Here is a 13,093-nt window from a genome sequence, read left to right as displayed (position 1 = left end):
CCTTCCTTCATTTCCAAAACACAAACCATCAGCTTCTACAGATGACATTTTTATGCAAAGCAATGAAGCCAAGGCTGTGTTTTAGTTTTCAACCAGAGAAAGTATTTTTGGATTAGTTTCATCTTCAACGCTAATGAAATTTTTCATGGAAGCATTGCTTTTAATAGTAAGATTGCCTCCCAGGCTCTCTTGGAACATTTTCCTGATAAGGCTACGAACATTATAAACTATGTTCAGTATAGAACCTCCCTACACTCAAATCATTCATTCTCATGAACAATGTTATGAGCGTGGCATTTATTCTCTTTCTTTCAGTGACATTTTCTTGGCTTATTTCTCTGGGAAAAATATTAAAGAAACCCCTAGTACAGTATGTATACTTATTTAGCCCATCTGGGTGCAGCTATTTGATCAAGTTCACAATTTCTTATCCCATGGTGGATTTGGCTTCATGTACAGCATGCATGGCAAATATAGTGATGAGAAATTTGTCAGCAAAGCCTTCTGCAAAGCAGTAACCGAGCCTTGACTTTGACACAGGGGTGAATATATAGTGCAACCAATGTCCTGAACACACTGTCTGCGGGCCTTTGTAGCCAATATGCGGCAGTGCATTTTTGCCCATCGAGTGTTGCTCAATATTAATAAATGTAAAAGTTAACTCAAAGAGATTCTCAATAAAGATGATGGTGAAGAGTTCTGTCAGGTCTCTGAGCTTTGTAAAAATCTTACAAGTTGTTTGTTCTGATAGTTCATTTTGAAAACCTAATCATCTTTTACTGAGTTGGAACCATGGAGGCTAGCGACAGAATGGTGGTGAAAAATTACCTCCTCTCTGCCTCCAAAAACTGCAGAGAGTTTGCAGACAAGAACCTTCCCTTGTTAGAATGATTCCGAGATGGTCAGGGTGATGCAAAATATTGCTATGGAGCAGGCAAACAGTCCCCCTGAGACCATTAAGGAGCAAAGAATTCGAACAAGAACACATCACGACTCCTCACACATTTTTCAGAGAGCATTATACTATGCAAACACACCTTCCAACAGATTAATATGTATAAACCATTACCTGTATACTGTAGAACCTCAGAGTTATGAACACCTCGGGAATGGAGGTTGTTGGTAATTCTGAAATGTTCACAACTCTGAAGAAAACGTTATGGTGGTTCTTTCAAAAGTTTACAACTGAACATTGACTTAATACAGCTTTGAAACTTTACTATGCAGAAGAAAAATGCTGCTTTCCTTTTTTTTTTTTTGGTTAGTAGTTTACTTTTAACACAGTACTGTGCTGTATTTGCTTTTTTGGTTTTTGTTTGTTTGTTTCTTCTGTTTCCTGATTGTGTATTTCTGGTTCCAAATGAGGTGTGTGGTTCACTGGTCAGTTCATAACTCTGGTGTTCGTAACTCTGAGGTTCTACTGTACTTAGTGTTGTTGTACACCAGTAGGTTTCGTACATACACAAAAATGCTATATTCAATCATAAATTTGATTTTGCTACACAGAATTCTAATCTATTATCAAATCCCATATTTTTCTTCAGGTTAGGAACTCAGATAGGAAGGACAGGCTTACATAGATTGCTTTATTTCTTGTAACCTCTGACCAAGCGTTTTTCTAACTCATTTAAGAGTGAAGTATAAACTTGCACTTATTTTTCTGCAGAGATATAAAAGAAAATCTCTATCATTTATTTAGAAAACAGGGTTTCATACTTTTCCAAATCTCACTTGTTTGATTTCACTGATAATTTCATCACTGATACTTTTACGGAACAGTCACTGAGTGTTTGTACTCTTCCACAACCACCTTAGATAATTTTCATGCGGAAACAGAACAAACAAGCCAAGCTGAAAGCATTCAGCAAACAAACCCTGCACATTACATCAAGCAAAAACACAAAAGAACTGTGCTACCAGTAAACTGTTGCCAGAACACTGACATACCTGGGTCTTTGCCAAGTTTTTCTTTTATTCCAGCTTTGACCAGCATCACCTTATAGTTACTGTTACCCTTCAACAGTAGTCAAGCTTTGACAGCACCCTTTTTGCCAATATAATATAGCCAAAAGTAAGAAGACTTCTTACCCCAAATGGTGGATACGAAGTAGCAGCGGCAGCAGAGGCAACACCCACTGTGGGAGGTGGTATTCCTGAAGAAGAAGGTGGGAACAGACCCAAGGCATTCAGATTTAATCCAGGAATTAAATGTGCTTGAAGCTGCAACGGTAGAAGAAATTATTTAGCCTTACAATGCAAGTTATTAAACTTAATCAAAATCCCAGTTGGGATAATGGAATAGCTTCTTTTGTAAAGATGCCAATGTTTTACTTGAAATCTACATTCTTGAGGATTCAGATTTCAGACCTAATACCCAGACAACTCACTTAGGCCAATAAGGTTAAAAGCTTGGCTCTAATGTGACAGACAGTCAGGTGTCTCTCACTACAACTTTATTTTTCAATAAAGTGACCCACAAGATTGGAGAAAAGAAATCCAAGTGACAGGCAGACCTTTAGACCACATGCTTAGAATGAGGTTTAGTACAAAAACAATAACCCACCTGACTCTGTGATAGAAATTCAACAGTCCTTTAGAAGCAGAGCGGCTCCACCCATAACCACTAATTCTCCCTGCCTCCCATACTGCTAAAACTGCAGGTGGACTGCAGAGCGTTGAGTGTGAAATCCCCCCACAGTGCTCACAGGATGAGCATTAACTATAATGAAGCTACATGTCACTTATTAGATCAGTGGTTCTCAAGCTATTTACCACTATGGGCCACATATGCAACGCTCCGTGTTATGTGGGCCACATCCACACAATATATATACTACCTGTATGGCCCTGAGATGTCACATGGGCCGCAGCTGTTTGCTGATTGGGCCGCAAGCAGCCCACAGGTTGAGAACCACTGGACTAGACTGTTCCAGGGCAATTTGACCAGGTCTAGTTAGTAGGAGGTGTTGTAGCATTCTAACACACCAGAATCTTCAGTTAAGCCCCAATTCCTCCCCTGCCAAGTTATTTCCCTGCAATACAATTTGACATATTAAACCTGTTACAGCTAGGACAGAGACCCCATTTAAGGCCATCACTAGACACAAACTGTGGGACATTAGGTGCTAGGATTTCCTTTATTGCCAAAGACCAAGCTAAAACTGCAGTTATAGGGCAACAAACTAACTTGGAATGACTGGTCAAAATCCATCCAATAAAGCATTAGAAAAACAACAACATAATTCCCACCCACTGTGAAGGTGGTGAAGAACAGCCCTGGTATTTCTGATCAGTCTGGACAATCGGGAAACATTGGCAACTGAAAGACATTTCCCACCTAACATCCAGAACAGAACGTTTTGGTTAAGTGTTGATATATATCTGAATTTTTCAGAGAATCATAAAAACGTAGGGCTAGAAGGGACCTCAAGAGGTCATCTAGTCCAGCCCCATGCATTGACTCAGGAACAATTATACCTAGACCAATCCTGACAGGAGTTTGTCCAATCTGTTCTTAAAAACCTCCAATGATGGGGATTCAACAACCTCCCTTGGAAGCCTATTCTAGTACCTATCTATCTTTAGAGTTTTTCCTAATATCTAACCTAAATCTCCCTTACTGTAGATTAAGCAGCTAACTTCTTGTCCTACCTTCAGTGGATATGGAGAACAATTGATCACCGTTCTCTTTATAACAGCCTTAACGTATTTGAAGACTTATCAGTCCCCAGTCTTCTTTTCTCAAGAATAAACATGCGCAGGTCTTTTTTTACCCTTCCTCATTCCCTTTTATCAATTTTGTTGCTCTCCTCTGGACTCTCCCCAAATTGTCCACATCTTTACTAAAAGGTGGTGCCTAGAACTGGACACAGTACTCCAGGTGAGGATTCAACAGTGCTGAGTAGAGCAGAACAATTACCTCCTGTGTCTTAAGTGTGACACTTGTGTTAATACACCCCTGAATGATGTTAGCCTTTTTCACAAATGCATCACACTGCTGATTTGCATTCAATTTGTGATCCATTATAACCCCTAAATCAGTGGTTTTCAACTTTTTTTCATTTGTGGACCCCTAAAAAATTCCAAATGGAGATGTGGACTGCTTTGGAAATCTTAGACATAGTCTGTGGACCCATAGGGTTCTGTGGATCACAGGGTAAAAAACATTGTTCTATGGTGGTAACCGTTTGTGGACCCCTCAGACAGTCTGTGGACCCCCAAGAGTCCATAGACCACAGGCTGAAAATCACTGCCCTAGGTCCTTTTCAGCAGCACTACTGCCTAGCCAGTTATTCCCCATTTTGTAGTTGTGCATTTGATTTTTTCCTTCCTACGTGTAGTGTTTTGCATGTGTCTATTGAATTTTTTCTGGTTGATTTCAGACCAATTCTCCAATTTATCAAGGTCATTTTTAATTCCAATCCTGTTCTCCTAAGTACTTACAACACCTCCCATCTTGGTGTCATCCACAAATATTATAAGCACATACTCCACTCCATCAATCAACGCATTAATGAAAATGTTTGGTACCACACCTAGGACAGACCCACGCAGGGCCCCACAAGATTCAACTCACAGTTTGACAGGCTGTATTCAGAGTAATTATGAATAGTTTGCTTTCATCCAATTGTGCACTCACCTTATAGTCATTTCATCTAGACTACATTTCCCTACTTTGCTTATGAGAATGTCATGTGAGGCTGTATAAAAAGCCTTACTAAAGCCAAGATATATCACATCTACATCTTCCCCCTATCCACTAGGTCAGTAACCCTGTCAAAGAAGGAAATTAAGTTGGCTTGGCATGATTTGTTCTTGACAAATCCATATTGGATACTACTTATCCTATTATCCTCTCAGTGCTTAAACTCATTGTGTAATAAATTTATTTCAGTATCTTTCCAGGTATCGAAGTTAGGCTAACTGGTTTAAAATTCCCCAGGTCCTTTGTTGCCTTTTTTAAAGATAGGTATTATGTTTGAACTTTTCCAGTCCTCTGGGACCCTCATCTGTCCTCCTTGAGTTCTCAAAGATAAACTGCTAGTGATTCTGAGATTGCTCGAGTTAATTCCTTAAGCACACTAGGATGAATTTCATCAGGTCCTGCCGACTTGGATACATCTAACTTTCGAAATATTTTTGAACCTTTTCTATCGCTATTCTGGCTTGTGTTCTTTCCCCCTTCTTGTTACTATTGTGTAAAAGCATCTGATTACAATTAACCTTTTTAGTGAAGATTGAAGCAAAATAAGCATTAAACTCCCAGCCTTCTTGGTGTCGTCCATTATTAGCTCTCCTTCTCTGTTAAGTAGTAGACCTACACTTTGTTTTGTCTTTCTATTGCTCCTAATGTATTTATAGAACCTCCTGTTATGTCCTTTTATGTCTTTTGTTAGGTGTAATTCATTTTGTGCCTTACCCTTTCTGATTTTCTGCCTACATGCTTGTACTGTTCTTTTGTTCTAAAAGTTAGTAATTTGCCCATGTTTCCACATTTTGTAGGATGGTTTACCCAAGTCTTCTCTGGTCTACCAATCTCTACCTGTGACACTGTCAAATTACAGGGTAATACTTTTTTGCATTAGATAATCAGCAACTATCCTCATAGGACCAGGTTTCAGAGTAGCAGCCGTGTTAGTCTGTATCCGCAAAAAGAAAAGGACGACTTGTGGCACCTTAGAAACTAACAGATTTATTTGAGCATAAGCTTCCGTGAGCTACAGCTCAATGCATCTGATGAAGTGAGCTGTAGCTCACGAAAGCTTATGCTCAAATAAATTTGTTAGTCTCTAAGGTGCCACAAGTCGTCCTTATCTTCATAGGAGTACAGTTCTTTACCTTCCAAATTGAAAAGGACATATTTCTGCTCCCAAATTAAAGAGTGAGTCCTACACATGAGAAAATAGGAAACTAAGGAAAGTCTCATTTACAGATTAAAGTTACCAAATAAAAAGATGGTTCTTATGTTAAAAACTGAACAGTATCAGGGGACTAGAAAGCACTTCCTTCAAGTACTTCATAGTACTGTGGCATCAAATGAACATTCATAATACAAATAAAAACTCCTTTCCAGTCTCCACAACAAAGGAAGGTAGTTTTGAAGTAAAATTATTCTTCAAGTCCTTCATCTAAGTCAATTTTCTCAATTTTTCCGACCAAAAAGAGATCCAATATATATATAAATATAGACGTAAAGAATCTCTCGGAAATAAACATCCAAAAATGACCAAGCCATAGAAAAAGACTCACATTCATAGCAGCAATATCATTTTCATAGGACTCCCTGATTTTCTTCATTATTTCTTCCTCGGCCTTGGCACACGTTTCAATACTGCCTTTAACTGTAATGGTCCGCTCAGGGTTATAGAGTGTCAAGTCCTGCAGTCTGCAGGCAAAACAGAAATGCAATGAATTACCATTCAAACAGTAGACTGTAATCAAAACGTATCAGTTGAGGCTGGGGAATTTTGAAACTGGCAGGTTTGCCCTGGAACATACAAGATCAATTTGCAGCAGAACTCAAACATGATTTTAACAGACTCTGAAAGAATACTTCCCTCACAAAAGACTGGACTAAAATTAGTGCAATGTGATTCAGTGTCAAATGGTTAAGATTTGCTTGGACGTGTCATAGACTCTAGCAAGAAGAGGTTACCTACCTTGTATAGTAACCTGAGTTCTTTGAGATGTGTCCCTCTGGGTGCCTCACATCAGGATATACACCCACCATCTGCTCTTGATTGGAGATCTTTGTCAGCAGTGTCTGCAGGTCCACGCCTGTGCTCCAGACACCTTTGGGCCCCAAAAAGAGGGGCAGATGCACTACCATTCCAATTCCTCCTCAACCACAGAAGTCCGAAGAAAGAGATTCTGAGGCAGAGAGGAAAGAGTAGGTAGTGGAGCACCCATAGGAACACACATTTTGAAAAATTCAAGTTACTGCACAAGGTAAGTAATCTCCTTCTTCTTCTTCTTCAAGTAGCGTCCCTATGGGTGCCCCAGGTCAGGGGACTCTCTGTGCCGAAGAAGTGGATTCAATATGGACTGCAGACAGTGTCACCAAAGGCCACGTCAGTTCTGGAATCAGGCACGAGAGGATAATGCTGGTAAAATGTGTGCAGCGAAGACCAGGTGGCTGCCCTGCAGATGTCTGAAATGGGTATATTTTTTTAGAAGAGCTACAGAGATAGATTGAGCAATAACTCTTGGAGGGGAATGAGGCTTTGTAGCATGACAACATAACATGGAACCCATTTGGACAATATTTGGGAGGAGACTGGATGTCCCCTCATTCATTCTGCAACAGAGATAAAGAATCTAGGAGAAACCCAAAGGGCCTGGTCCTGTCAAAGTAAGAGGCAAGAGCTCTTAACATCCCGTGTGAGTGAGGCTTGGTGTAAAATAGTGGCTAGTGAATCTTTTGATTAATGTGGAGTTCAGAAGACACTTTGGGAAGGAAGCAAGGAAGTGGACATCCCCATAGGTTCAAATGGGGGTTTCCTCAGAGCACTGAGAAGTAAGGAGAGGTCCCATGGCAGACTTGGCTCCTTGACAGGAAGGAAGAGGTTGAATAGCCTTTGATAAATCTTGCAGCATTAGGGTGAATGAAGACTGAACACTTCTATAGGAGCTGTGATGGCAACTAGCTCAACTTTGATGGAGCTTAGCCATAAGCCTGTGGTCTTTAAATTCAGAATGTAATCAAGGATGTGAGCCAAAGAGAACTCAAGAGAAAGCATAGCTTGATAGTTGCACCAAGCCTGGAAGCATTTTCACTTTCACAGGTAAATTTTCCTGTATTCAGTGTTGTTGTAGCCATGTTGACCTAAGGATATTTGCGAGACACAGTGGGTGAGGAAATAACATTTATTGGACCTACTTCTGTTGGTGAGAAAGACAAGCTTTCGATTTTACACACAGCTCTTCTTCAGCTCAGACGTCTGTCTCTTCACCAACAGAAGTTAGTCCAGTAAAAGATATTACCTCACCCACCTTGTTTCTCTGGTAAGTTTTCCTAGTTGTTGGCCCCGATGTTAAGCAATACCCTTTTAACTTCTGTAGAGCAGATCTCTTCTATACCAGCCAGCCACTGAAGAGCCACACTGAGGCAAAGTGTTGTGAGACTGTCGTAGGGGACGAAACCCAAAGCCTGCCGCCCCCCCGTGTGCCTCTCCCAGGCCATCCCTGCCTGATTGAAAGCAGGTGGCTGCTCTGCTGCTGTGCACTGCGCTGCTGGCTGCTGCTACACCTGAGGAGGGGGAGGAGGCACCAGGGATGAAAGTAACTTAAAGGACTTACTGGTACGCCGGAGTCCTGAGTGGAAGAGGCGATTTAAAGGCCCCGGGGCTCTGGCTGGGAGACCTGGGGCCTTTAAATCACCCCGGAGCTACCACCTGCAGAGGCAGCTGGGAGCCCCGGGGCTCAGGGGTGAATTAAAGGGCCTGGGGCTCTGGCCGCTGCAGCGCTCCAGGCATTTTAAATTCCTGCTGGAGCCTGGATGCCAGAGCCCTGTGGCTCCAGCAGCCGGGCTCAGGTGGGGATTTAAAGGGCCCGGTGCTCCGGCCACTGTGGGGAGCCCCCGCCTGAGCCCCGCTGCCAGAGCTCTGGCGGTGCTTTAAAGGGACCGGGGGGCTCCCCACAGCGGCAGGGGAGCCCCGGGCCCTTTAAATCCCCGCCTGAGCCCAGCTCCAGCAGGTGATGCTTTAAAGGCACTTTACTTTACATCCTTTAAAGTATATAACGCGTTGTATACGGGTACAACAAAATGTAACGTATTGAAGCAGGCGAGTTCTGCTTCCGACTTTCCACTTTTAACTGGCCCTCGTCATCTTGTGGCGCTGGTGCACTGTAGCTTCGTTTTACCCCAGCAGCAAATTCTTGATTTGTAGGACCAGTAATAACCAACAATGGATGAATTCTTAATAAAGTCACCCAGAGAAAAAGAAGAAAAGGACAGTTCATCAAGCGATGGCCTGAGTTCCACACCCTGCTTTCAAACTGGAGTTACACAAAAGAAAGATGCGGCAAATCTACAAGATAAGAAAAGGAGTTTTCAGCAGTCTTGGCTATCAAGGTTTACGTGGTTGGAGTGCAACAGTGAATCAGACAGAGCTTTTTGCTCACTCTGCAAAAGTTGTTCTGAAAAGAAGATCTTAATATTTTCTAAGAAGGCCGAACCAACCTTTATTTCGTCCAGATTTCAAGATTGGCGACATGCATTGCATGGTTTTACATCACACGAAAAATCATCCTGTCACAAGGAAGCGGCAATGAAGCATGCTGTTCTGCAATCACAGGTAAATGTTTCTGCACTAATGTTGGCCAGTTACAGAAAAGAATCACAATCAGCCAGGAATGCACTGCACAAAATTTTTTAGCGGTGTTCAGAACCTAGCTCAACAAGGAATAGCATTACGTGCCATAATGAGAGTGATTCAAATTTGATGTAGGTCTTGTTGCTATGCAGTACAGATTGAGAGGAACTGAGACAGTGGCTTAGTCGCACAAAATACAAGTGGCTGTCACATGAAGTTAACAAAATAATCGCAATGATGGCACTAAGCCAAATTGTGCAAAAGATAAAGGCTTCAAAGTTTTATGCCATTGTAATGGATGAGACTACTGATCCGTCAAGAAAAGAACAAGTAAGTTTTTCTTTAAGGTTCTTTTCTAGTGAAGACTGGGAGATTTATGAGTTCACTGGGTTTTACCAAACTGACGCAAATGGATGCTGCTTCTCTTTTCAAAATTGTGGAAGATACGCTTCTCAGGTGTGATTTGCCCTTTTCTGATTGCCAGGGGCAATGTTACCACAGGGCTAGTAATGTGTCAGGCAAATTTACTGGGGTCCAAGCCACAGTGAGGGATCGAGAGCCAGGAGCGGAATTTGAGCACTGTGCTGCACATTCCCTTAACCTTGCCACGCAGGATGACATGCATAATATTCTAGAATGTCGTGGTACGTTTTCGATAGTGAAAGATCTCATCAGTGCCATCAGGGAGTCGTATGGCAGCGTTCAGAGTGAAGGGGAGCCTTCTTTATGACCATTGTGCCCGACAAGATGGACACCAAGGATCAGTAGCATTAAATCACTGTTCCACAACTAGGAAGCCAGGATGAACTGCCTAGATGAATTTAGTTACTCTTCTGATGAATCTGGCTCAAAATGTAGTGGATTCTCGAAGCAACTTCAATCTTTTTCAACGTACTTTACACTAACAGTTCGTGAAAACCATGGGTCCTGTAGAAGAAGCTAACGCAAAAATTTAAAGCCCAAATGTATCACTGGCAAGTGTTATAAAGAAAGTTGGCCTGTTGCAAGAGGTGTTGAGCGGGATGTGCAGCAACTCATCATATAATCACTTCTGGGAAACACAACAGTAGAGAAGGCAAAAAATCTTTATTTAGATGATCCTACACTCCCAAGAAAATGCAAGCCACCAAGATGGCTTGACCATGGAAGCCTTCCGCATACCTTTAGTGACCCCAAAGAGTATTTTCATCAAATATATGTCAGGATCATTGATGTTTGCAAAGTTGCCATTGAACAGAGGTTTTCAACAGAAAGCTTTACATTCATAGTAAAATTGGAGAAGCATATAACCGATGCAGCAAATGGCTCGAAACAGGACACTGTCCCAATAACTGAAGCTTTCCATGGTGACATTAACACAGAGAGGCTATTTCTTCATTTAGAAATGTTGAGTGATATTTGCAGATCGAGAAATTTCCAGCTTAATTTGGTGAGAAAAGTGAAGCAATCTCTGAAATAAAACGAAGGCTTGAGTGACTTGTTGTCAGAAGTTACAATTCTGAAATTATTCTACACAATTCCAGCTACAACCTGCACCACTGAGCAATCATTCAGTTGCCTGCGCAGACTGAAAAATTATTTTCAAATGACAATGGGACAAGAATGTCTAAATCACTTGGCATTTCTGCACATTCATAACTCTGCCTCTGAATTGGACATTGCAAGTCTCCTGGATGCCTCCATTCAAGAACCAAACAATGACAAAAAGTATTTGCTGCCTCCTGAAGAACATCGCAAAAGAAGGGGCTATTTTAATTTTAGAAATATTTGCTTTTGAGGGTTATTGATCCAAGAGTGCTTGGTTGTTTCAGTATTCAAAAGAGTATTAATAAAGTTAATATTCTTAGTTAAATACATTTCTTATGATAATCATATTGTGCAATAAAGGGAAACTGTTAAATGCTTACTGTTTCCAGTCCATTTTTACATTATTTAAAAAAATATATATCGGCTTACAATGGGGGGCGGGGAGGAAGTGGGCAGAGAGAGAAAGAGACTTAGACCCATTCTGGGCAGCACCAAAAATTATACAGACCTGCTGCTCCTGCCTATGAGGATGACTACTAGCATCTCTTGTCTCACATTGTTTAGGAATTTGAACAGTAGAGGGACTGGGAGATAAGCATATATCAGAACTCAAAGCCAGGTAATGGCTAGGGCCTCTCCCATGAGCTGTGGCCACACCCTCCCCTTGAACACAACTGTCTGCACTTCACCTTGGATGGAATTTTGAAGAGATCTACCTGTGGATGTCCCCAGGTAAGACATCTCTCTCTTGGAACAGTTCACTGTTCAGTTCCCGTTCATGGCTGATGCTGAAGCGTCGGCTGAGGGAATCCACCACTGTGGTCTGTAGTCCCAATAGATAAACTGTTAAGATCTTGTATGCGGTATGATATTCACCAGTTCCATAGTTTTATGGATTCAGTGCATAAGGATGAGGAACCTGCTTCTCTTTGCCAATTGATACAATATATTGTTGCTCTGTTGCCCAGCATTATTCTGATTGGGAGGTCTTTGATGTGTGGTAGGAACTGTTGGCAAGTGTAAAGGACTGCTCTGAGCTCCAATATGTTGATACAGAGGATCAGCTCCTGAGGGGTCCATTTGCCCCGACCTGTGAAGTTTTGGAAGTGCACCCCAACCTATGAGGGAGGAGCCTGTATTGATAATCGTGGGAGGAAGCTGCATAAATTGAACTTCCATTCACAGCTTTTGTGGGTCCTTTCACCAAATCAGAGAAACAAGGACTCTGAGGTACAGACACCCACTTGGACAGACTGTGTCTGTTGGTCGTGTAGACAGTTCTCAACCAGGCTTGAAGATATCAAGAGTGAAGTCTTGCTAAGGGAGTTATGAACATACAGGCTGCCGTACAGCCCACAAGTTGTAGGCAAACCCTTGCAGTGGTTTGTGGGCTCTGTTGTATTGTTGAAACAAGTTTGGACATTGTGGTAAATCTGTCCCTGGGAAAGTATGGTCTGGAGAAAGAGGAGTCCAGAGTGTCCCTGATGAAGTCTACATGTTGTGTGGGTGTTGGAGCAGACTTCTCCATATTCAGACAGAGACCCAGAGAGCGAAACAGAGATGGAGATTTGCTGGTTGCTAGCTGTGCTTTGAGAAGCAAGCGTCTTTTCAGGAACCAATTATCCAGGTAAGGAAAGATGATGATGCTCATCTGGAGAACATAGGCTGCTGCAATTGAGAGAACTTTGGTTAAGACCCTTGAGGTGGTTCAGAGGCCGAAGGGCAGGATGTGACACTGGTACTGGCCCCTGCCCACCATATAATGTAGGAATGGTTTGTGCAAGAGATGAATGACATGAAAATAAGCATCCTGGAGGTCAAGGGAAACAAGCCAACCTCCTGGATCCAGAGAGGGAGTTATTGTTGCTAGGGTCACCATTCTGAACCACTGGGAGCAGATTAATGTGTTTAAGGTCCTGAGATCCAGAACTGGTGTCCACCCACTGTCTTCAGGACAAGGAAATAGTCAGAATAGAACCCTTTCCCAATGACATCCCATGGGACAGATTTGATCATGCCCAGCTAAAAGGAATTGTACCTTTCATAAGAGATCTTTGTGAGTGGGTTCCCTGAAGACGGATGGGGGAGAGGAGGTGGTAAGGAGTTGAACTGAATGGAATAGCCTATAGAAATCACTTCCAGAATCTGTCTGAAGTAATGAACTTCCAGGAATGTAGGAAATGGAAGAGATGATCCCCCATAAGGGTAGGAAGGGAACAAATGCAACCTAGGAGCCAAAGTGAGAGGTAGTT

The 13,093-nt window shown here is 42.0% G+C and overlaps 1 protein-coding gene across 1 annotated transcript in view; it reads right to left on the bottom strand.

Moving 5' to 3' along the window:
• IGF2BP3 (insulin like growth factor 2 mRNA binding protein 3) overlaps window positions 1-13,093 on the bottom strand; it is a 164,451-nt gene that overhangs the window by 39,676 nt on the left and 111,682 nt on the right. The window contains exons 9-10 of the mRNA XM_048838380.2: window positions 6,250-6,385; window positions 2,089-2,220 (exon numbers count right to left, since the gene is read on the bottom strand). Of these exons, the coding sequence (XP_048694337.1) occupies window positions 2,089-2,220; window positions 6,250-6,385 (268 nt within the window). The remainder of the gene's footprint in view (window positions 1-2,088; window positions 2,221-6,249; window positions 6,386-13,093) is intronic.

This window comes from Caretta caretta, chromosome 2 (assembly GCF_965140235.1).
Source record: "Caretta caretta isolate rCarCar2 chromosome 2, rCarCar1.hap1, whole genome shotgun sequence".
Lineage (NCBI taxonomy): Eukaryota > Metazoa > Chordata > Testudines > Cheloniidae > Caretta > Caretta caretta.
This window is presented reverse-complemented; position numbering and strand designations above follow the sequence as displayed.